This window comes from Culicoides brevitarsis, chromosome 2 (genome assembly GCF_036172545.1).
Source record: "Culicoides brevitarsis isolate CSIRO-B50_1 chromosome 2, AGI_CSIRO_Cbre_v1, whole genome shotgun sequence".
Lineage (NCBI taxonomy): Eukaryota > Metazoa > Arthropoda > Insecta > Diptera > Ceratopogonidae > Culicoides > Culicoides brevitarsis.
This window is the reverse complement of record NC_087086.1, coordinates 24,686,051-24,711,003: the sequence shown is the minus strand read 5'-3', so window position 1 is coordinate 24,711,003 and position 24,953 is coordinate 24,686,051. Positions and strand designations below refer to the sequence as shown.

Genomic DNA, 24,953 nt, shown 5'->3' with positions numbered 1-24,953 from the left:
TTCTCATACAAAATACATGAAAAATTACAACTTTTTGAAAATGGCCGTATGCTGAAGTCCATTTGATGCACAAAAAAGGTTTATAAGGAAAAGTTAAGCATTTAACTAAAATTTTCATAATTGTATCCTTTTTTGATTATTTCGATTTCTATGTGTTTTTTGGATGCTCTTTAAATAAATATTTAAAATAAAATATATATGGGGCATGTTCATACATTTGACTTTTCTTTACGAATTTCTAGTTGGCAAAAAATCTTCATTTCTTATTAAAAATGTTAAAATTTCATGTTGGATTAAATTATAATCAAATTTAAGAAGAAATTTAATCAAACATAAAAATTGAACATTTTTTAACAGAAATAATTTATAACGATTTTTTACTTTTTTTGAACAATATTTTTCATAATGCCAGTAGAAGACAATATTTTAGACAAATTTGTCCAGGATAAATTGAAATAAAGTCTCTAAGGAGCAAAATGGCATAAAATTACTTGAAAAATGTTTCGATTTCTATAGAGTCAATTTTTTTTATGCGAATGCCCCGCATTCCCCTACGTAGATGGCGTACGCGAATGTACTGAACGACGCTCCGTACGGCCGTAAAGCGACAGCCGACTTGACAATTCATTCATGTTTTACAACTACCAAACCTTCTCTCGACCATCTTTAAAAATTTTTTGATCGCAAAATTGGCCAGAAAATCGGCAGACTAGGAGTGCAAAATTATCGTAAAAATGTGCATGAACATTGTGTAGTGTAAAATCCGGTGAAAAACTGCCAGAAAGTTGTGAATTAAAGTGCAAAAACGGAAACTAAAAAATTGACTTTTTATACATAAAAAAAATTGTGTGTGTGCATTACATACAGCTCAGTCTCTAATGTGTGTGAACCCCAAGCAAACAAGATCTCATTACAGTACTTGAAAATTATTTTCCGAAAAAAAATTAAAAATTTCCGTGAAAAAAGAGGAATTCCGAGCAATCCCCCGTGAAAATCATGTCGCATTACACAAACGAGCCGAAAAGTTGGCGAAAAGTGACACAAAACACAAATTATGAGCGACATCGTGCGTCATCGTCAAAACAATTTGGCAGCAGTAGCAAGATAAATTTCGCCTTACAGGACCACGGCTACGGCATCTCGCCCACAAACACCTCCGGCACATCCGGCAACGTCCTGCTATCGACCTCCGCATTGCCAGCATGGGCCAACAAGTATGCGGAAACCGGAGCAATTTCATCCAACAATGGGACAGCTGCATCATCACATGGGACTTGCATCACAGATTACTACAAATCGGTGAAACGTCGTGCCAGCACCGGCTTATCGGGTCCCGCTGCAAAAATTTCGAAGCAGTCGTCCTCCTCGTCGTCGTCCGTGGTAAGTGAGTCGCCCGCTAGTGCCAGCGGCGGCAAGAAACGCTATTCGGAGGGCACGCGATACGACACGTCGCTCGGTTTGTTGACGAAAAAATTCGTGGATCTGCTGCAAGGGTCGCAGAACGGCGTCGTGGACCTAAATGTCGCCTCGTCTACGCTAAAAGTGCAGAAACGCCGCATCTACGACATCACAAATGTGCTCGAGGGCATCGGGATTCTCGAGAAAAAGTCCAAAAATAACATTCAGTGGAAGTGCGGTGGCTCTGTGGGGAATGCCGATAAGACGAAGAAAATCCAGCATGAACGCGACGCGTTGGAGTACAAGGAAAACATGCTGGACAAACTCATGATGGACCTGCGGCAATCGTTGAATCAGCAATTCGAGACAACGAAACACGCCTACGTCACGTGCCAGGACTTGAATGCCATCGACTCGTTCAAAGACCAGATAATTGTGGTGGTGAAGGCACCGGAAAAAGCCACACTCGTACTGCCCGACACGAAAAATCCGCGCGAAATTTACCTCAAATCCGACAACGGCGAGATCAATGTGTTCCTTTGTCCGGAACAAACGGAAAATTCGGCAGCGACGACACCCATTAAGGATCCGCTGCTCGAGGACATTGACACCTTCGTGACACCCATCTATGAAAAGTACTTGAGTCCACGTGTCACAAATGCGCAAAATTTCAATCGGCCCATGGGATCGGCACAACGGAATTTGGCGAAGGCGCTCGCGGAACCGATTGCTGCCGCATCCGGCGAAAATATCCTGACCTCGAATGAGATGGATTTGCTCGGAGCCGGTCAAACGCAGATTAAACAGGAGTTTGTCGAGTATCCGAGTGGCTCGGTAGTTGCGGAGGTGGATGCGAACAAGGATAGCGATGTGGATGTCAAGCCCGTCATTACGGCATTCATGAAACGAAATAACAGTGGAAATAATTTGGAAAGTACTAACAGCAAAAATGTCCTCATCTCCGACATGGGAGACTTTAGTCCGTTGCATATGCCGCAATTCGATGCCAACGACGATCTGTCACGATTTTTGGCCATCGAACCACCATTGGAGACTGATTACAACTTTGCATTGGGCAATTCGGAGGGGCTGTATGATTTGTACGATTTTGATTTCTAGGTAAGTTTGTCTCGTCTTTTGTCTCTTTTTGCTTTGTGTGTCGCATCCAGACTAATTACGACGTGTTTGTTCTCTCCCCCGACAGATTTAAGTTCAAAAATAACGTATAAGAGTTACAATAATATACAGTTTGTGTATAAATATTAAGAGAAACAATGCAAATGGTGGCGAATAGCATGTAAAAAGGATACTTAGACAGTATCAATTTTTTTCTAAAACTTTAAAAGATACAAAAAAAAAACACACAAAAAGTTACATAAATTAGTACCTGCTATAATCCTGTGACCTCAACACTTTATCATAAATCATGACCACCACAAAGATTAAAACGAATGATAAGAAGTGAGTTTTTTTTTGTAATTCATTACGAAAAATTAATTATAACCTCTAATTTTGTTTTTTTTATGACATTTCAGACAATTAAGGAAGGCTTGGTCCCTCCGTACTTATCATCATTTACTTCATCAACAGGTAACAAACACCTCTATTGCATTACCCACTTATACATAAAAAAAAAACATAATTTTAATATGAACTAGTTTAAAATCTTAACAAAGATCAGTAATAGGAATAAAATTATTCATAATGTTTTCGAGCGATTTTTTTGCTCAGGAATCCCCATTCTTCATTTTTTATAATTTTAAACAAATAGAAAGAACTTTTTGTACATTATCCCCTTTTACAGAAACTACAAACAAAAAAAAATGCTAACAAACGTCCTTGAGTACTGAACAAAATTTTCTATTTTTTTGAATTTCTATTTTTCCAAATTATATATTTTTTTTAGTTATTATTATTTATTGATAAGATCGATTTTTAGATAATTAGTGAATAAGAAAGGATTGAATAAAATAAAATGAATAAAAAAAAACAAAAAGTTGAAGTTATTTTGTACAATTATTCATAAAATAAAATAAAAATACAGACAAAAAATTCATAAATGTAGCATATTTGTTGATTTAAACTTCTTCTTTTTGTAAAGAAAAAAAAAATCTGTAAAATTTGTAGCAAGTACATACAATATATAAGTAAAATAGTTATCTTTATTACTATCAATTAATTAAATATTATAATTAAAAAAATAATAAGGATGAAACAAAACACAATTTAAACGTACGCTTATATGTAAGAGATAATTTACATTTAAAAACAAAAAAATATTAATATTAAAAATACATAAAAATTCTGTCAGTCTCAAGAAAGAAGAAAATTATGTGTGTAAACGGAAAATCAAATCTATCAGGGAAAAAATTTTCATTTTTCACGAATCTCGAATTTTTTGATTTAATTTCTTTTGAGGAAATTCGCAAAATATGGCGGACATGTCAATAACCTCACTCTTTGATTTCGATTCCGAGAATTGAGCAATTGTTATTGTTTTGGTCAGTTTGACAGATGCGAGCATTATTGTCGCCAAAGAAAGTATTTTTTTTTGCAGCAGGAGGAGTTTTTAAAACCAGACGATCCATTATTCTTTATTAACTTTTGCTATTGTTGCGTAGTTGGACAATTGTTCAAACAGATTTGTTTGTTGAACATTTTTCAACACATGGCTGTTTTGTGGAGAATTCAATATTTATGGATTATTTTTTTTTTCATTGACGTCCGTGTCAAGGTTGAAATGATGCAGCTTGATTTTATTCAAGGACGATTTTTGATTTTATGTCCTTTATCATTTTTATTTTTATTTGGCTTAAAAATTTGATTGAATTTCATGATTAAAAATTTTCTTTAAATAAATTATTAGTCTTAAAAAAACAAAAAATAAATTTTAAAAACGCTCAGTGAATAAAAATCAAAATCTGGAAAAATTTATTAATTTTCATACAATTTTCTGGCAGCATAAAAATAACCGGATGAATTCTGAACTCCCATATGTGTCTCGTTTTCTTCTAATCTAACCTCAATTGAAATCAAAGTTGCATAAATTTGACTTGCACGCCATATTGAAATTCCTCGCACGTCATTTCCTTGTAAAAAATATTAAACAAGTCAGGATATCACCAACAATAGGAACCTATCGCGTTCATTGAACCCTTTTCTTTCTTGGTAAATATGTCAATAAATAACACAAAAGCTTGCATCAAATTACATAAAAAAAGAGAAAACACACACAAAAAACTAATTGCGGGATCTGTAATTGAATAGAACACACAAAATTTATCATCATCTAAAAATAAATAAAAGTAAAAAAAAGTAATGGAAATTTTTAAATGATTTATCCAATAAATTTAAAAACTATACATTATTACAACAACAAAAAAAAATAAATAAATAGGCAAAAAATTATTTGAAAATGTATTTATTTCGTGGATCGTGTGTAAAAAAAGGTCACTTTTCCCGAGTTTTTACCTGAAAATCCCGAAAGAAAGCATATCTTGTCCCTGCCAAGAAGTAGAAGTAGTTGGAGAAACAAAAGACAAGACGACGTAGGCATTCAACCATAAAAGGGATGTTAACCGTTGCATTTTCTGTGAACGCCGAGAACTCCATTTTATTCCCTCTTCTATCGCTTTTTTGATATTACAACACAATTACATTTCTTCACAATGTTGTATATTATTGCATATATTGGTGTCTTTTGTTTATGCTGCATTTTGATATGAAGCAACATATGTTGCATAGATACACGCACACACCGCATACACATACGTGAAACGCATAGAACATGACATCTGGACAGAAAAATTGGCGGGAAAATGTGTTACATATCCTGTAACATACATTTATGTATCGTACATATATGCTGTACGGGACATATGATGTAAGTTACATAAATGTATGTTGGTCTATGGCGCTTGAGTCGCAATTCAATAGTAGTACGATTATTCAGACAACTGACAGTTTTAACAGGTTGGTTCAGCCCTAGTTTAAATTGAAGAAAATAAATGTAAGAGAAAGATATTGGGGGAAGATGTGAACAAGGTAAGAAATTGGTAGACTCAAAGGTGCGGTTGCGAAAGGATCTACGCATTTTAATTTGCAATAATAATTTTAGGTAAGTAAATCATTTAGGTTAGGTTTGACAAGAGTATCACCGCGGTCTTTGGAGAGTTTGATTTTGATCGTTTTTTTGAGGTTAAATTGAAGGAAATTTTTTAAAAGGTAGAAAACGAAAGTAGAAAGGATTTTTAGAAAATTTCCTTCAATTTAATTTGTAGAGACAATTACAGTAATACTCTTATTAAACTTAACCTAAATGATTTACATTTACTTAAAACAAAATTACATATTGCCAATTAAGATGAGTAGATCCTTTCTTTTAAGATTGCACCATTCAAGGTTTTGATTTTTTTTAATCAAAAAACGGCTCTGATACTTGTTAAGTCCCATATTTTATGTATTATTTTCATCAAAAATTCTTTATCTTGTTTTTTTAATAAAATTTTTATAACGAACTGAAATTTCAAAGTAATTTTTAGAAGAGAGCCCGTTAAGACCAAAAGTAAGAGAACCAATTTGGCATTTAAAAGTTCGGCGAATCATAATCATGAAATACTTTTCTGACTCCAATTGTGCTTAAAATTTACTTAGAATTCTTAGAAAGGCTCCAAAAGGCTTTTAGGAGAGCTGGTTGAATTCTGTGGGGGCCTGCTGCTTAGGATGTCAGGTAAAAAGGTAAGATCCATTCCCGATGCTTAATAAGAAAGCTACAATTTCACAGTATAAATACAATAGGACGCCTTGAGAGTATTCCGATGCCAACCATTATCATCTCTCAAATGATTTTGACCCAAACTTGATTAACTTTGCCAAAAAATTACAGATTGACACTAATGACAGATCTAATAAAAATGTAAAAAATTACAATATCTTCAAAACCAAGAACTGAAAATGCCTCAACTACCACCAATTTCAATAAAATTTTCCAATAATCCTTTTTCAAAAGCCTCGTTTCCTTCAACGGATCACAAAGAATTTCGATCTGACAAGAAATTCCCGCACTTTTTATCGCTCGTATAATGCTATAAACCTCGTACACACACAGAACCCCATACAGAAAAATAGTAAACAAAAGCAACTCACCGGTCACTCATGAAATTGGTCACTCATGGCACTCATGAGTACTTGAGAAATTGCCTTCATGCTAATTCAATATCGTGATCTGTCAAAAACTGCTCATTGGGACAAAAAAAAGCATAATAAACTTTGAAATTTGTGATTTTCTTTATATTTTAAAGGATTTTAAGGAAATTTCAGGGCAAAAATCTATTCACAGACTTCAAACTTTATTAGAGACACGACTGAAAGTAAAACACATCCACAAAAATGGCTTTGGCAATGCAAAAACGGAATAATGTAAGTTGTGTTTTTTCACAAACAAAACTTTTTCTAATCGTTTAACTTTGATTTTTTAGGTTCGTCTGCCTCCAGAAGTAAATCGAGTGTTATATGTCAGAAATTTACCCTACAAAATCACCTCCGACGAAATGTACGATATTTTTGGCAAATACGGAGCCATCAGACAGATTCGGGTCGGAAACACACCGGAAACGCGAGGAACTGCCTTCGTCGTTTATGAGGATATTTTCGATGCAAAAAATGCCTGCGACCATCTTTCGGGCTTCAATGTGTGTAATCGGTATCTGGTCGTGCTCTACTACCAATCGACAAAGGCATTCAAGAAACTCGATATCGACAAGAAACAAGAAGAGCTGGACAAGGTCAAGACAAAGTACAACATCAACTCGGACGATTTGAGGAAATAATTAATAAAATCTATAATTTTATTTGATAAGAAATTCGGATGTTTCTATGCACGCCAGCTACAAAAACTATTTTTTTTTTCAAATGAAAAGGAAAAATTACTTTTCCGGCAAAGTTTTGTGTGAGCCATCGCAGAAAGGTCGATGTTTTGTCTGTTTGCAATTGCAAATCCAATAATCTCCGGATTTTTCGACGGCAAATCGCACACTCTTGAATTTAACTTTCGTGTAGTTGGTCTTGTGTGACCCATCGCATAATGGCTGTGTCTTCGAATGCCCACACAAGCACCAGGAGTAGTTCTTGTTGGCTTCCAAGGTCATTTTAAAGGGTTTTCTGTCGTAGATTTTGCCATTTTCCTTTTGCAAATGTGCTGAAATGACTTCCTTCTCGGCCAAAATGTTACGAGGCACTTCGCCGGAACTGAAACGCGCACCTAAAATGCGATTCGGCTGAAATAAAATGAATGTCGATGAGTTTTGGGGACTTTTCGAGGTCAAATGACGATGAAGGGACTCACCAAGATGGTAAATGCACGAATTTTCGGAAGAAAATTCATTTTTTATTGGTTTAAAAATAGATGATCGGCAGAAAATACAGAACTTTGGTGCACGGATGGTTTGTTTTGACGACTATTGGCGACAATTCTTATTTGATTTTATCAGTCGTTGAAGAAATTTAGTTGGAATAAATTTTTAAATGATTTTATTTTATTTTTTTTTTTTTTGAAAAAATTTGCAACAATGTAAAATAATTAATTAATCTTGTATTTTGTATTTTTCCAGAGAAATGCTTCCTGATTCTCCAGATAAACGCTTGAAAGACACGAAATGAGGTGCAAATTTATGCGTTTTTAATTTAAAAGATGGGAAAATTCATCCAACGTATCGGAAACGTGAACAAAACTTGAGCGATGTAATTTTTAATAGACAAAACAAACATTTTGCATGTTTGGATTTTGTTTTAATTGAAAAGAAACCGTCCGCTTCTACAAATAAGACGATTTTTCTATGAAAAATGAGCCACTAAGCCACGCAATCCCCTTTCAAAGGTCTTTATCTCCTTCAATTATCATGAAAAGTGAATAATTTTAAAATTTCTTCTATTTAAAGCGCAGTTTGGACATTCTCCGATTTAGTTTGATTCCTGAAGTCCTATTGTTAAAAGTGAAAATTAAAAAAAAAAAAAAACAATAAAAACAAAAACAGGAAGTTCAGTTCAAACAACTTAAGTCAATGGCATCATTAAAAACTTACTATTTTGCCGTCTTGCTTTTGGCAAATTATGCGGAATCAAAACCTCATTTGTTCATCAAAGATGGAATGCTTCATCTAGGAATTCCGTTTTACGGCTCTGGCGCTGTTGCGGACGGATTTAATTTTGGAGCGACATCAAGAAATGGCGGAACATCAAATTTCAAAAGTAGATCTGACTTGAATAGCAAATCCTGTCCCGATAGTGGATGTCAAACGAGTAACGCTGAAGGTGGCTACATTAACATTCAAAGTAGCGCAGTGATGCCGGAAGTTGTCACGAGTGATGGCAAAGTTAGTGGAAGTTCGTCTTCTAGTTATGGAGCGAGTCATTTTAGTTCATCGTCGTCTTCATCAAGCTCTAATTCACAAAAAGAATATCAGGGTGGTACTGGAACTGGGTCAGTAACGACTATTACTGTGACTGGAAATTATTTGCCACCAAAACAGGGATCGTCAAGTGTCCAGCAGACAAATTTTCAAAGTTCAACTAATTCAGAAAATGGTTCAAATTTAAGTCAAAGTGGCTCTGGAAATTATGACAATTCTGCGGTATTTGGATTTTCATCGAATTCTGGTTCAGGAGTGAATTCTGCAAAAACTCATTCAACTGATTCGGATCAAAATGCATCTTCAGCAGGATCAACTGGATTTTCTTTCGCATCTTCCGGCGGTCAACAATCAAAAAATAATGCAGGAGGAGCATTTGGTGCCTCATCTTCAAGTTCCAGTAATCATCATGTTCGGAGTATCGATTCTCAATCAAGCTTCAATAATGCCTATGATGGTTCCAAACACGGAGTTTCAATAGGAAGTTCAGCTTCATCGAGTAATTCTGATTCATATCCTAACTATGACACAACAACCCAGAGTACGGGTTATATTTATGCATCATTTGGTGGAAATTCTGGAAGTTCCTTGACATCAACTGGCAATAGTGATACACAAGAAGACTCACAATCGCAGACTAGTTCGGGAGGAAATGTGGGAACTACTTTTACATCAACTTATAACAGTCAAGGAGACTCGCAATCGAGCACAGGTTCAGAAAATAGTGGAAATGCTGCAGGAAATTTCGGAATATCTTTCACTTCATCCTATGACGGTCAAGGAAATTCTCAAACCGGTTCAGGTTACAACGGAGAAACTGCAGGAAACGTTGGAACAACTTTTACTTCAACCTATGATGGTCAACGAAACTCTCAAACTGCTTCAGGATACAATGGAGAATCTGCAGGAAATATTCAAAGTTCTTTAAACTTTAATACTGACACAAATTCCCAAGGTGATTCCTCAACACTTTTTGGTGATTCTTCCTCTCTGGGATTGATTCGTGGAGGTACTTATTATTCCTCCGCAGATTGTAGTTCTTCTCATGCGAGCGATTCCACAGAAACAAATCAAAATACAAATATTGGAGTAACTTACAACAGTGCCACTGACACTCAATCCTCTGTGGATCAGTCTTCAACAACAAATGATGCCCAAGTAAATAGCGAGTCCAGTATTAAAAATCACATCAGAAGCACCGACAACCAAGATGCATCATCGTCAAATGGATTCAGTGGGCAAGCAAATCTTAATCTGTATCCAAATTACATCTATCGAACACAATCAAACGAGAATCACGGAACCACCGCAGGAAATCAGGACTCAAAAATTACTTTTACTAGTTCCGCCAACACGGGAAGTGACACCCAGACAAATGGAGGTCACAAAATCTATGTTAGTCATAAACCAGCAGTATATCAAACAAATGAAAATCAAGGATCGACAGGAAACGTTGGTTCACAGTTCAGTTTATCATTTGGCACCAACGTTCAATCACAAGCAAATGATAATTCTGGCAATGATCAATCAACAGTTACTCGAAAACGAGTAGATGAAAATGAAATCGCGAATGAGTCTCAATTTAGTATTTCCACTTCAACAAATTCTCTAAACTCACAATCCAATAACGATCAATATGATGGAAATCACAAAATTTATATCAATAGCGTATCACAGGAGCAACAACCAGCAGTTACTGTAACAAAAACCAATTCAGATAATTCTCAATCGGCTCAAGGAAAGGTCAATTTGGTCTCCACTAGCCAACAAACGTATCCAAATGGCGTTTTTCCATTGTCCATCACCATTCACACTCACAGTGCTCCACCAACTTCTTCATCGACTGTATCAACCAGCAACACAGGACAAGTCTTAACCAATAATGACGATGCTAATAACGTTGACGTTCGATTTACTGGAAACACAAATCATAAAACAGGAGTTCAAGGTGTTGCCAAATCAAATACCAACACGCAAGGAAGTATTTTATTCCCTGGATTGACTTTTGAAACACATAATCGTCATGGATCGACTGCCAACACAGGCGACACTGGAATCTACATCTCCGAAAGTCATCACAAACGACGACCTTCCACCACTGGAGGAGTTGTTTTCAGTGTGCAACCATCTAATACTGCCACTTATGGTGGAAATGTCGGAGGAAATATCGATACCAACGTTGCAGTTCGTCATAAGCATCGTTCTGGAGCAAAAGGAACTCCATCTCTAGTAATTCCGTTACCGATTTTCACACCTTTCATCAGAGGAAAAGTGTCGAGCAAAGTATCCTCACGATATGACGGCGAGGAAAAAACCGGACTTGGACTTCTAGCTGACACAATTGCGCAAGGCTTTAATTTTGGCATAAGCACAAGTAGTTCATAAATTTTGAAAATGAGCAAAAACGTGATCTGTGATCCGCTAATTGACAATTAATTATTGGTAATTATAGTAATTAAGAAGCAGTTAATGGGAAATTAAATTAAGTTGTCAAAACAAAAAATAAATACAAAAGATTTTAACGAGCAATCAGACAATGAACAGACATTTTTCCCATGCACCATTTTTTTTTAGCTTTGGCATATTTTTGTTAACAAAAATTAATTAGTTAACAATTAATTATATTTTTTTTTAATAATTGCTCATTAACATCTACGTGGAAAACCAAATCTATATTCATTCCGATAACGTCGTTTATGCTCCTCACTGCTGCTGCTACTCGAGGACGAGCTACCTCGACGATGAGGACGACCACGATCATTTCGACGTCCAGAAAAACCTTTTACAAAAATTAATTTTACCCTTCGATCAAGAATTGGTGAAAAAATAAAGATATTTACGCATATAATCCCCTCGATAGTAGTTTTTTCCATTTTTCTCATGACTTCGACTACTTTTGCTGCCAAATCCGAATTCAAAAGAGCCAAAAATGGCAGCCTCTGTTTCAGGAGTCAGCTCACGAAAAATATCCTTAACGATCGACTTGCCATTGATATCAGCAACACCGGAAAATTCTTGAATATGAACCGGAGTTGCAAAGGTGAAGGTGAGGAACGTTAAAAATATTAAAAGTTTTATCATTTTCCTTGAATTTTTCGTTTGACACTGAGAATATTTTTGATAATGACCTATTTTTTATACATTTTTTATAAAAGTTCAGTGGTTATTGACCAAAAACTCAAATTGAAGCCATTAAAAATGTGTTTGCGCATGGATTATTTGTATAATTATTTCGTTTTTCTGTTCATATTGTCTCGTTAGATGGGTATTAAAATCCGATGACTCATTTAAAATCGGTGAAGTACCGACTTGTTGATTTGTAGTCACGTTTTTTAATCAAATTTAAGCTTTTTCAATGTAGGGAAATGTTTAAATTGGCATCCTGAAATTGAAATACGAAATTTTGATCCAAGTTAACGGAATTTTAAAAATTATTTTTAAATTAAAAAAACAAAAATTAAATTTTAAAATATTTTAATTTTTTTTTTCACTTTAATGTGAAAAAAATTATTTCAAAATTAATTTTTTTTTTTTTAAATTTAAAAATAGTATCTAATTTCTAAATATCTTTAATTTGGAAAATTATACAAAATTAAATAACATTGGATTTTTATTAATTTTTTTTTTAATTTGTTAAATTTTTTGATCAGATTTTTTGTTTAAATTATTTCCGACATTAAAGTTTTTTTAAATAAAAAAAAAATCGAAAAATTATTTAATTTTTTTTGTACACGTTTTTGCTTTAAAATTATATTTTTTAAACCTTAAATTTTTTTTTAAAATTGAAAAAGCCTCTCAAGTCACAAACACTTTAAATTCAAATTAACTTTTAATTTTTTTTTTATTTTTCATCACTAAGTTACATCTTTTATCTCACTACGCACATCTTAATTACCATATACGGGGGAATTCCGTGTTTTGTTTTCGTTTTCAGCACAAAAACAAACAATCAATCAAAAATACCTCTGATTGAAGTTAACGATAGGATTCGGTTGATTGTATGCCGCGTAGTAATTATGATAATTATATTCACTCGGGTAAGTCCCATAAAGTCCCGGATAATATCCGCCATGGGGATAAATTTGACCAATTGTTGGATAATACGCATAAGCTCCATTTTGTTCAGCCGTATGAAGATCGGACTCGTTTTGATCATAAATTGGGTTGGCTGATGTCATGATGATCCAAAGTGCCAAAATTGTAATCTGTTAAAAAATATTTTAAAAATAAATTATTTATTATTTTATTTTAATATAAAAATTAAATTTTATTAAAATTGTTACTCACAAATCTTCTGAACATCTTTCACTTTTATTTTTTTTTCTTTTTCTTTCAGGCAACTCCTCAACAAGAACTAAACACCAACTATGAATGAATAGTGAAAGAATCTTCTTTTTATAGATTTTACAGAATGTCATTGATCGCAAAGTTTTTACATAAAAAAATCAAAACCGTTAATTAGTTGTCTTGTAAATAAATAAAGTGCAACTTGCTTTACAAGTATTTTTTGCACGCTTAGAATTTCTGTGGAACGAGAACTGAAAGTAAATCCGCGATAATTTGAAAATGATAAGAGAAAACATGTTTTGACACTAAATGGTTGGATTTATGCGGCGCGATGTTCAAGTTGACTTTGAGTTTCTAACTTGAGATGCATATCTTGAACGATGAAAGGTAATTTTCCTGTAAAATTTCATAAAAGTTAATTGAATTTGACGTTTCAAGAGTACAAGAATGTTAATTTGCTCACTTGAGATGAAGTTGTATTGTGTGTGAAAAATTAGTGTTTCGCGTAATATTTTACAGTGGAAAAAAATTGGCGAGGAATTTTGAAATTTGGAAATTTTATATTAAATTTTAATAATAAATTCAATTTTTATTTTAAAAGAAAATAGATAGAAATTATCTTAGAAGACATAAATAAGAATCTGAATTTAAAATCACTTAAAATTTTAAAAAATTCAAAGAAAATTAATTTAAAAAAAATAATATTTTAAATAAAAATTGCTATTAATTATTTTTTTAAATTGATATTTTCATAAATTTTTATAATATTAATTTTTTCAAAAATTATTATTTTTGAAAATTTAGTCAAATATGGCATAAAAATTTAAATTTTTCATCAACATTAGCAAATTTTATTTTTTTATTACTTTTGTTCATAATTTAGACAATTTCAAACCATCTGTAAATATACAAATTAAGAATATTTTTTTTTAGAATTTTAAATTTGTGAAAATTTTACTTCATAAAACCTAAAATCAATTTTTTTTGCTAAATCTTGTTTTAAAATTTATTTTAACGTCTCCAATAAACAATTTTTTTTTTTCGAAACATAAACTTTTCACAACGTCGAGATGAAATAAACACGTGAATCACGTTCGGTTTACAACAGAATCATCCTACATATGACATAATTTACTACAACTGCTGCTGCTCAGTCTCTTTCGTGGATTCCGTAAAAGGAAGGAAGAAAGTGAGATCAAGAAATAACAAAAATTTTGAAACAAAATAATTTCGCACTTTAGTTTCTTTTTGAATTTCGTCTCAAACAGTCCATTTTTCCTTCAAATACTAAAATATGAAAGTAAATTTCGTAAAATTTTAAAATATTTTTTCAAATAAAAAATAAAAATTTACTTACAGCTGCTACTTTTGACACTTTTTCTGATAAAATGCATCAACTCCTTTCCACAATTTGGCGTTCCCGGTGGCTTTGGACCTCCAGGAGGATTTCTGTGGCGTCCTAGTTTTCAAAAATTAGATACAGATGATGACGATTATTATGGAAATTATCACCATACCAGCAGTAACAACCTTAATAACAATAATAATTATTATCCTCACAAGCCTCAAGTACAATATCCCGTGCACACGAGCTCCAACGGCCAATATTACGTAACCGAGGAATCTGAGGAACTGAAAAAATTGAAGCAAGAAAACTACAACAGATTCAATCCGTACAGCAGTTACAACAAAAATCGATATAGGAAGCAGCAATATTACTCTGGCTGAAAGATCAAGAGACGGGAAATTTATTTACATTTTATATCAATTAAAATTACTTTGTTTTGAATTAAAGAAAAAATTTTGCTAATAAAAAATAATTGTTTCATTACACGTGACTGAATATTCTAATTCATGCGAGCCTAGCTGAGAGTTCATTACAACTCGCGTAACTGAAAGATGATCTAACCCTCATCTCTCGTATTATTTACAACAACAGACGATTCATAGCCAATTTTTTGTCTTTAATTGTTATTTAAAGTGATTGCAAGTCAACAGTTCTTAGTTAGACGCGATTAGAAACGCACGCCATCCACCGCAAGTGCTTGTTAGAAGAAAATAAAAATTTTTATTCAGGAATTGCAATAAAATAAAAACAAGTTGTGTAATTAAATATATTCAGAGCCAGTCAATTAAGATGGTGAGAAAATTTTGTCTGAGTGAAAAAGTGAATCAAATGCTATTTTGTGAAAAAAGTGTACAATTTTTTTAAGTGATAGTTTTAATTTTTGATGAAATAAAATGTAAATTATTAAATTAATTGATTCCGATTTAATTTTAATTTTCTTTAAAGCCGCTCCAAATAAAGTCCAAAATTTTTTAAAATAAAATTGTGAAAACTAAATAAAAAAGTTTTACTTTTTCATAACAAATATTAAAATTTTAAATTTTTGAATAAAAATTTTTTTATTTTTTAAATAAATGGAAATATTTTAATTTTAAATAAAATTTAATAAAATTTTTCCAAAACAAAAATTATGCCCCAATTTTAAAATTTTTTTTGGAAATTTTCAATGAAAAATTAAAAATACAAAAATTTTGAAAAATTTAACGATTTTTTTTTATTTCGCCCCATTGGATTTTCAAGAAATTTTAAAAAAACTTTTCATTTTTGATTTTTTTGTAATTTTTAAAAAAAACCCAATAATAGAAATGATTTTTTTTGACATTCAATATATTGATTTTTTTAAATAAATTATTTAAATTGACTTAACTTAAAAATTACTTTACTAAAAAATTCGAAATAAATTTTTTACCCAAATTGTAAGAAAATTAAAAAAAAAAATTTAAATAAAATAAATAATGTTTTTCTAAAATATCCTTCATATGACAATTTATTTGTATTTTCAGTCAAAAATACTCCTAATTACCAGTTTCGTACTTTTTGTACTCTGCTTATACGCCAAAGCAAATCCTTTGGCTCAACCCTCTGCTCTACCGAGTGACGATTTGGAGGTTGCTGAATCAGCTTATGGTCATAAAGGCTACGGTGGTGGCTACGGAGGTGGCTATGGAGGTCATGGCGGTTATGGTGGAGGTCATAAAGGAGGCTACGGAGTAATCGTTGTTCCTATTATTGTCAAAGGCGGAGGTTATGGCGGTGGACATGGCGGCGGATATGGCGGTGGTTACGGACATGGTGGTAACTATGGAGGTTATGGAGGAAGAGGCCGCAAAGGTCACAAGAAGCATTATGGCTAAAAAGTCACAAAATTATATAAAATATTTAGTTAATAAAGATAAAATTTTGATATTTTTGTTAAAGAAAATTTAACTTCTTTCTTTATGCCACTCAATAGCCAAAAAAACATAACGTCGTTCTCGATAAATTTTCAAAAGTCATAAGAAAATATAGTTTAATTCCAATATTTTGACAATTTAATTTTTTTAAAGCTTATTTAAAAATTTATAAAATTAGCTTAACTGTAAAATTAAAAAAAAAATAAAAAAAAATTATTGATAATTCAATTTTAAGAACTGAAAAAATAATTTTTCTATCTCATATATATATTTTTTTTTGATTTTTAAAATTAAATCATCAATTTATTTAAATACACCTCAATTTTTTTTCTTAAATTCAATTTTTTTTTCTTAATTTTGGAAGAAATTGTAAGAAGGGATTTTTAGTATCAAAAATCTATTTTTTTATTTTTATCGTACAAATTTTTAATGTAGATTTCGTAATAAAACTGGTATGGAAAATATTTTAAGAAATTTCATTGAAATTAATTTTCTAGTCTACTAACAGAAAACAGTTTTTTTTGTTAACTTGTATGAAGCACTTGAAACTCGGATAAGAAATCTGTCCGACAGTCATTGACGACAATCACTTTTCACTTGTCGCTCGTAAGTCCGTTCTTCGTTCAGAGACCAAGTAGCAACAACAGAAATTTAAAAATTTATATTTTAAATTAAAAATAGTAAAATGCTAATACGAAGTGCACTAGCCTTAAAAATAGGCTTGCTCTGCGTCCTCCTGTTCGTGCACACGTCCGAACCGAGCAACAATTTGGTGCATCGACAATTTAGGTAAGATTTGGAAGTCCCGAAATTGTGCAAGACCATACTGATTAAGCGATTTTTATTATTTTTTAGGTACAAATACAGCTTTAAGCCCCCATTTTTGGCGCAAAAGGACGGTTCCGTGCCATTCTGGACATATGGTGGAAGTAAGTATCGCGGTTTTCTGTCTAGAATTGCATAAAAACAAAGGAAATTTATTTTCCTCCGGTACACGTCACAAATTTTTATCATACACGGCTCCGTACACACGTTTTTGTATCTTGTTCTTACCCATGCCGAAGCATTTGGTGCGCGAAAGAGAGGAATATAGTGTTTGCAATGTGCGACAATTATTGACACGACTACGATTTTTTCGGCTCGTGCAGTTATCAGTGGCAAACCAGATTTTTTTTTCGGATTTATTTTCGAGGATAACTTTCACTTTTTTTTTTGGTGGCAACGATTAAGTAATTGTTTTGTTTTAGATGCTATCGCTAGTGGAGAAATGGTCCGGTTGGCGCCGTCGCTGAAGAGTCAAAAAGGTGCAATCTGGACGAAGACTCGAACGGAATTCGAATGGTGGGAAGTTGATATTGTCTTCCGGATCTCGGGACGTGGCCGTATTGGAGCTGATGGCATGGCGTTCTGGTACACGACGGAACAGGGAGATTATCACGGCAACAGTTTCGGTTCTTCCGACACCTGGAACGGTCTTGGTGTCATTTTTGATTCGTTCGACAACGATAACGGCCATAACAATCCTGTAAGTTATATCTATCATTAATTTAAATACTTTTTTTGAAGTTTTTGTCTCAGAAAATTAGAAAAGGGCAATTTTTAATGCAAAAATTTTTTAAAAAGGAATTTTTCTTAAAAAGTTTATGAATTTTTTTTGAAAAAAGACCCAAAAATTATCATTTTTGATGAATTTTTTATCTTATTTTATTTTATTCCATTATATTTTCGATTTTTAAAATGGAATAAGAGACAAAAACCTCTAAAAAAAAATTTAAACAGCCTTAATTGAGTCAAAAAATAACAAATTTCGTCTATTTTTAGTACATCTCAGCTGTCGTGAATGACGGCACCCAAACATTCGACCACCAAAATGACGGCAAAGCTCAATTACTGAGTGGATGTCTCAAGGATTTCCGTAACAAGCCGTTCCCGACGCGTGCTCGTATCGAATACTACCAAAATGTCTTGACGGTGATGTTCAACAACGGCATGACCCAGAACGAGCAAGACTACGAAATGTGTTTGCGTGTCGAAAATGTCCATTTGCCGAAATTCGGTTACTTTGGATTGTCTGCCGCCACCGGAGGACTAGCTGACGACCACGATGTCTACCATTTCCTCACGACATCCTTGCATCCGGCCCAAATGAATGTCGATACGCAAACCGAGGATCCCAAATTGACGCAGGAATACCAAGAGTACCAAAAGAAATTGGAGCAACAAAAGGAAGATTACCGCAAGGAGCATCCCGAAGAAAAGGACGACTTTGATGACTGGTTCGAAACGGATAATCAACGCGAATACCGTCAATTGTGGCAAGCGCAAACGACAACGAACGACATGTTGCGCGAACTTTCACGGAAACTCGATGAAGTCCTTGGCAAACAAGAACGTACTTTGGGTCTTGTCTCGGCATCTGCGGGTCAAGGTCAAATCCAACATCACCAAGGTCAACAGCAGCAACAGTTCCAACAACCACCCAGTGGCGGATACACTGTCACGCGGCAAGACATCGATGTTCTCATCTCAAATCAACAAGCGGTTTCATCAACAGTTAGTCAAATTTCGGCGTTAATTGGTGACTTGCAGCAAAAAACAAACAATTTATTGAGCAAGGGAACTGCGACAGTCCAAGCGGGCGGCAGTTACCAAGACGGACCTTTCATCAATGAGATGCGCGATGGCATCAATCATCTCAAGGTCCAACTTTCGACAATCGGTCAACAAGCTATGAATGCCCAGGCACAGAGAGGTGGCGGCGGCGGTGGTGGATGTCCCGATCAGTCATGCCTAAGCTTAAAAACATTCTTAATCGTAATTGTAGTACAACTTCTTATCACATTAGGCTACAACATCTACAGAGACAACAAAGAGTCACAGGCCAAAAAATTCTATTAACTTTTTTTTTCGTCGTTGGAGCTTTGAAATAAATGAGATCTGCATTTGTGTTGTAAACATCAAGTTTTTGAAAAAAAATATCTATTAAACGAGCAAGAGATAAAAAATAGTGATTTTATAAACGAAATGAAAAAATACTTAGTGGTTGTTGTTTTTTAAAAAATATTATTATTATTTATACGAAGGTTTTAACCCCGGATGACGAGAAAAACGATTCAGGAGACTTAAATGTTGTTTATTTTTATAAAATATAAAGGATTTCCCGCATAGAATATTTGATACTACATATTATTCCACTCTATCGCGATACTACTAAAATTAATTTTAGTCTGATCTACATGCAAAAATAAAAAACGAGCAAAAAATAAATGAAAAAAATCAAGCCAATAAAAATTTGTAAATAAAAAAAAATGTTTTATTTTGTTTAGGTCGAAGGTCACTCCAAAAGTATTTCAAACATTTGTCTCGTATTTTCAGGGTAAATTTATTTTTTTTAGTAAATTGATTGTTAGCTTGTCATTATCCTTTAGCAATCTGTGAAAAAAACGGACATTGTTATTACGATATCAAAACCATCAAAGCGTAGTTTAAAAATTTAAAAAAAATCGTCAAAAGTTCTCACAGTACCAAAGATCCACGTCACTCCAATTACGTTTTTCATCTTCGTGGCTATATTTAGTGTCGTTGGACTCGTTGGGCCTAAGATTTCGAAATCTAAAATCTAATTTCAAAATTTTTTATCCACCTTTGCAAGAGTTATGCTCAAAAATGTCGAATTTTCATACAAATTTAATGAATTTCCCAACTCTTTCACTCAAAACTTCCAGAAAAGTTATTTTGATGTTAAAATGCGGTGCAATGTTTAAAAGCTGAGAAAAATTCATACTTAAATTTAGAAGATCATTTTGAGTTTCAACTTTGAAAAATAGGCTAGAGTTAGATATACATAAGAAAAAAAAAATTGATTTTTACTCTAATTTTTGCAATTTTTTTAAACAAAGTAATACTTAGTTTATAACATCAATATAACATTTTTCGACTCTTGATGGCTTTTCTAAAACACAAAAATTGTGTTACGTGTTAACATTTTGCAATAAACTAATATTTAATCAAAAATGCCAACACACTCACAAAAAAAGGAATCACTGCGATTCAAAAAAAGGTGTTTGTGTATTGTGCTTCAAAAAATCTTTTAAAGGTCGTAATATTTCAAAAAAGTATCAAGATTGACGAAGTATAATCTTTAACTTAAGCATTTGAAAAATGATAATAATAAAAAAAAAATCAAAAATATAGTTATTTCTAAAATTCTAATTTAATGACCTAAAAAAAAAAGCTTGTCGGGCTTATTATAATAAACATTAATTTTCATTAATTGTTCTTGATTTTTCATCGGAATCAATTAATGCCTGTTTTCAAGATTTTAATAAAATGAATATTATTCTTACATTTTGTACAGTGGCGTAGCTAGCCAATTAGGCACCTAGGGCACCGAAACAAAATGCGCCCCTCTGATAAAAAAAAATGTAAAAAAAACAACTCCGATTGTTGTAAAAGTTACAGAACTTGGTTTGTGCAGTGCACATTTTATGCACTTACTGTCTGAATTTGTTAGAGAGGCATTTTAAAGATGTTCGCGAGCCTGAAAATATGGATTATAAAAAAAAGAAAGTAAGGAAGAAAAAACTCACAAATACAACCGAAATTCAATCTGCACCAAAATTAAACAACCACGTTGAAAATTGGGCAAAAAAACTGCCTAAAAAATACTGTTGTTTTCACACTTACAATATCAAGATATGGCAGAGAAAAAATTTTTTTTGCATTGATGCCTCGATTCCACAAATTGCCCAATGCAAAATAAAGTGACCTGTAGAACAAATTTTCTTTCTATCTATTATAGGAAAGCCGTAAAATCAACCAAAGACTGACAAACCCCTCATTGACTTTGAATTCACAAAAGAATTTTTTAAGAAAATGCATCATCCAAAAATTAATAAAAATTCTCATGAAAAAAGGACAAACAAACAAAACAAGACATTATTTTACTGCACCTTCGAAATTAAATAAATTAAATGCACCTAATATTGAAAAAAAAATTGAAATATCATCGAAAGGAATAGTCAAAAATGATTATTATTACCCTGAAGAGTACGTTGTAGTTCGATCGAAAAACGGAGACAAATACCTAACAACTGAAGATTTTGCTTCTGTCTGTTTTGAAATACAACTCTTTTCTTAATTTATTGATTTTGTGGAAGACTACTTTAAAGAACGATCTTTTTATCGCCAGTTACCCATTTTCAATTAGATACAACTCAACAGAAATGTTGAAAGTGCAGAGCAAAGTTCTAACAACATAACAATTCTAAAGCAGGGATCAATTTTGCATAAAATTAAAACAATTTACTCTTTCAGCAAAGTTATTCGGAGTTGAAGTTCCAATCATTTTAATCATAAAATTTAAAAAACGTTTCTTTTAGCAAAGCACATGCATGATTATCTGAAGGGGTTCTAGGTCTTCCATATGGTCAAAAGCTTTCAGATTTATTTTAGACAAAAATGTATGATTCCTGAGCCTATTTTGTCCAAGTCCCCTAACTGTGTAACTGAAGCTATGAATATAATATCATTAACGACGAATTAATAAAAACAAACTAAAATAAAATAAAATAATAAAGTTCAATAAAGTGTGATGAAAAATCAACAAAACACTCTGTATATCTTTCAAGCCAAGCCGAATCATAGCAAGCCGATTTTTAACAAAACTTGAATATTTGACTTATTCAAATTTTCAAAGGAAAAACCATTAATTATGTCATTTCTTTAGAAATAAATTACTTTTGAATTAAACCCGAAAAACATCATCATTAAACTTAATTACAGCTCGCGACACAGACTTACAAAAGAGGAAAAACAATAACTTTAATTCCCTCCAAATATAATTAACACAACGATCATCGGATTAAAGTTTCCTCGTAATATTGATGAATTGCCGCTTTTAAAAATATTTGTTCAAACAAAAAAACTACAAAATACTCGATAATCCACACCTCTGCAAATATCCTACGCATCATGTCACGTCATTCATCGCTTGAATTACAGACAAAAAGGGGAAAAATCATGGGTCAATGACTAATGGATTTTTACCAGAATCCCAAAGAAGAACAAAAAAAATGACGACAAACTTTTCAGCGGAACTTTACACTTTATGAACACGCGCGCAGGATAGTGCATTTATTGCAAGAAATTTTTCTTCTTGACAAATGAATTTGTTTGTTCGAAGCGAGTGAGCACCGGGAAAGAAGAAGAAAAAGGAAAAAAAACAGACACATAAAAATTGATATAAAACTGCAGGAAGTGAAATTCACTTATTCACATGTCATGACTTTTCTGATTGTGTACAATATTTATTGAAATCGCTTTTGTTTGCATAACTTTTACACACTGTTTGTTTTGTATTTAAGGACATTCTTTTTCCGAGAGGGACGTGGACGTGAGCGAAATGAAAACATATTTACACAATTTAATGTACTTGTCACATATCTCATGTACCGCAACGAATCTCTAACAAATCGGATTTATTGATTAAGGAATCAGATTTCTTTTTTCGTCCGACGACTTGTTAAAGTTCTTCAGCGGGCGACCGAATAAATTTCATGATGCATGAAATGCGACAAAAAAATCGTATTTTAATCTAATAAAAGAACAAAAGATCACAAGCAGATGCAAACGATTGTCGCCAAGTTGGAAATTAATTGTCCCTGACTCCCTGATCAGAGACTCATTTTCTCTACTCTATTATTTAAACTTATTATTATTGTTTTATTGCACAACACGTGGTATCATTTAATTGTCGATTGCTATCTTATGTTGTTATTATCGAGGAGGAACTGTCTTAATATATCCAAGGGGACTTATTAAAGTAACCACAAAACATTATAAAAAAAAAACTAAAATGACTTTACACCTCGCGTCCAGACTATATTAAAGTCGTCCCCTTTTCAATTTTTTAAGTGCATTCAAGGAAGAACGAAAAAAACGAACATTTAAAATCCCTCTTTTTTTATTGTTTATCGCTTCATATTCGGCGTGTATGATTTATCATGTAAATGCACCCTACAACGACAACAACAAAACTATTTCGAGTTAAGTGTTATGACAAACTGTTTCAGATATGATTTTATCTCATGGCGTTCCCCTTTTCTCGTGATGACACTTCAATTTGCCGGAGAAAAAAAACATAAAAATATTTTGAATTTTAAATAAATTTCATTGCTTTCAAAAAAAAATGGTAAAGGACGCGATCATCCAATTTAAATGTGTGCATTTGTTGAATTCGGGTCCTTTTAATTTATTCATATTGTTTTGAATATGATTTTTTTCCTCGAGTGACTATGACGATAATAATCATAAAATGTATTACATTACGGAGATAAAATCACTCAAGTAAATGAATTTTGAATTTGTTAATTTGTTTATGGATGTTCATTTGCTTAATGATTGTTATTTCAGTTGCATTGTTCTTTTGAGACTAATTTACAGCGAATGTTTCACTGAACTTTAAAATTGTTTTTTTTTATCGTGAAAATATTAAGACCTCGAGATGGATCCTTTAAGTTAAAAGTTTAAATATAATTATGAATTATCTTCACTCGTAAACTATCGCAGCTTACTACAATTATTCATCAACACTCCTGGTTAATTGTGGTAATTGATTCTCAGAAATTGCATTATTCATTCACTTTAAAAGTTGTATTCTAGAAAATTCCTTCTTGGCTGACCAAAGACATTCCGATTCTGAATTATATTGATATTTCTAATTACATCATTTTTTTGTGGCATTTGACTTATAACTTCTTCATCAGTTACATTTTTAATTTTTTTTCGACATGGCTTAATGACTGAACTGGCATTTATTTTTTTTAGTTAGTGACAAAAATATAAGTTTAATTTTTGACCCTTTGAAGATCAATGGCGATTTGATATCTTGGCAGCTTCGGGTAGAGCTCTTCACATACTTCATAATGCTAAAGGTGAATTCGCCACGGTAGCTCGTGATCGGCGCGATCAATAATTTTTCATTAAAAAATATTATGGAAAATCAATAACTTTCTAAATAAATTATGGAAAAAAAATTATTGTTAATAATTAAAAATAATAGAAAATAATATTTTCTAAATTTAATTTAGAAAAACAAAAATTTCCATGTTATTTGAATTGAACATTGAACATTTGGGAGGATTCCGTATTGGTAAATTCTTTAAGTTCCTTTATTATATCATTTTCATCTATATTTGCAAAAGCCAACGCTGTTTCCAATCCGCTTTTGCTTAATATTTCTTCTTAAAAAACAGAGAGACACCATGTTGTCATTTACACAGTGATCCAAAAAATTAATTAAAAAATATTTTAAAATATTTTTTTTTAAAATCAAAAGAAAATAATTTTTAATAATAGCCTTCTATGTGATATTTTGATATTTGACTGCCCGTTTTTGCTATTTGTCCCAGTTCTTGCCTGTAAGCTTAAATTTGGTGCGCTAAGTATTAAAAATAAATTAAAATTTTGAAATTTAGGCTGCTCAAAGTTAAAATCAAGAATAAAGTCCGAAATTTTTGAAAATAAAATAAGGGCAATTAAAAAAATGGCTACGATCCTGTTTTTTAATGGTAGCTTCTTTCATTAATGAACATTAGTCAAAGAAGGCTTTGAAATAAAAAA

At 32.5% G+C, this 24,953-nt stretch overlaps 6 protein-coding genes across 6 annotated transcripts; 5 read left to right on the top strand and 1 right to left on the bottom strand.

The window, feature by feature from the left end:
* Window positions 1-644: 644 nt before the first annotated feature.
* LOC134830166 (transcription factor E2f1) lies at window positions 645-3,400 on the top strand. The gene is made up of 3 exons (XM_063843555.1): window positions 645-2,517; window positions 2,603-2,859; window positions 2,934-3,400. Exon 1 carries the CDS (start codon window positions 997-999, stop codon window positions 2,515-2,517), a length of 1,521 nt encoding a protein of 506 aa, XP_063699625.1. The 5' UTR covers window positions 645-996; the 3' UTR covers window positions 2,603-2,859; window positions 2,934-3,400.
* A 3,240-nt stretch (window positions 3,401-6,640) lies between these two features.
* Window positions 6,641-7,269, top strand: LOC134829684 (splicing factor 3B subunit 6). Its single transcript, XM_063842898.1, has 2 exons — window positions 6,641-6,816; window positions 6,876-7,269. The coding sequence occupies exons 1-2, from the start codon at window positions 6,787-6,789 to the stop codon at window positions 7,224-7,226; spliced, it is 381 nt and encodes a 126-aa protein (XP_063698968.1). The 5' UTR covers window positions 6,641-6,786; the 3' UTR covers window positions 7,227-7,269.
* A 53-nt stretch (window positions 7,270-7,322) lies between these two features.
* On the bottom strand, window positions 7,323-7,780 carry LOC134828807 (CDGSH iron-sulfur domain-containing protein 3, mitochondrial). The gene is made up of 2 exons (XM_063841793.1): window positions 7,742-7,780; window positions 7,323-7,673 (listed from the first exon to the last, which is right to left on the bottom strand). Exons 1-2 carry the CDS (start codon window positions 7,778-7,780, stop codon window positions 7,323-7,325), a joined length of 390 nt encoding a protein of 129 aa, XP_063697863.1.
* A 676-nt stretch (window positions 7,781-8,456) lies between these two features.
* LOC134828806 (serine-rich adhesin for platelets-like) lies at window positions 8,457-11,189 on the top strand. The gene has a single exon (XM_063841792.1). It carries the CDS (start codon window positions 8,457-8,459, stop codon window positions 11,187-11,189), a length of 2,733 nt encoding a protein of 910 aa, XP_063697862.1.
* Window positions 11,190-15,076: 3,887 nt separating this feature from the next.
* LOC134831627 (uncharacterized) lies at window positions 15,077-16,452 on the top strand. The gene is made up of 2 exons (XM_063845416.1): window positions 15,077-15,231; window positions 15,942-16,452. The coding sequence occupies exons 1-2, from the start codon at window positions 15,229-15,231 to the stop codon at window positions 16,290-16,292; spliced, it is 354 nt and encodes a 117-aa protein (XP_063701486.1). The 5' UTR covers window positions 15,077-15,228; the 3' UTR covers window positions 16,293-16,452.
* Window positions 16,453-16,940: 488 nt separating this feature from the next.
* Window positions 16,941-19,633, top strand: LOC134831770 (protein ERGIC-53). Its single transcript, XM_063845584.1, has 4 exons — window positions 16,941-17,120; window positions 17,187-17,260; window positions 17,579-17,856; window positions 18,153-19,633. The coding sequence occupies exons 1-4, from the start codon at window positions 17,017-17,019 to the stop codon at window positions 19,227-19,229; spliced, it is 1,533 nt and encodes a 510-aa protein (XP_063701654.1). The 5' UTR covers window positions 16,941-17,016; the 3' UTR covers window positions 19,230-19,633.
* Window positions 19,634-24,953: the final 5,320 nt, after the last annotated feature.

Excerpts from the sequence above, each read along its gene's own strand:
- LOC134830166 (XM_063843555.1), top strand. The coding sequence starts at position 997 with ATGTCGCATTACACAAACGAGCCGAAAAGTTGGCGAAAAGTGACACAA.
- LOC134829684 (XM_063842898.1), top strand. The coding sequence starts at position 6,787 with ATGGCTTTGGCAATGCAAAAACGGAATAAT. Across the intron at positions 6,817-6,875 it reads CAATGCAAAAACGGAATAAT|GTTCGTCTGCCTCCAGAAGT; the intron begins GTAAGTTGTGTT and ends TTGATTTTTTAG.
- LOC134828807 (XM_063841793.1), bottom strand. The coding sequence starts at position 7,780 with ATGAATTTTCTTCCGAAAATTCGTGCATTTACCATCTTG. Across the intron at positions 7,674-7,741 it reads TTCGTGCATTTACCATCTTG|CCGAATCGCATTTTAGGTGC; the intron begins GTGAGTCCCTTC and ends ATTTTATTTCAG.
- LOC134828806 (XM_063841792.1), top strand. The coding sequence starts at position 8,457 with ATGGCATCATTAAAAACTTACTATTTTGCCGTCTTGCTTTTGGCAAAT.
- LOC134831770 (XM_063845584.1), top strand. The coding sequence starts at position 17,017 with ATGCTAATACGAAGTGCACTAGCCTTAAAAATAGGCTTGCTCTGCGTC. Across the intron at positions 17,261-17,578 it reads ATTCTGGACATATGGTGGAA|ATGCTATCGCTAGTGGAGAA; the intron begins GTAAGTATCGCG and ends GTTTTGTTTTAG. Across the intron at positions 17,857-18,152 it reads ATAACGGCCATAACAATCCT|TACATCTCAGCTGTCGTGAA; the intron begins GTAAGTTATATC and ends GTCTATTTTTAG.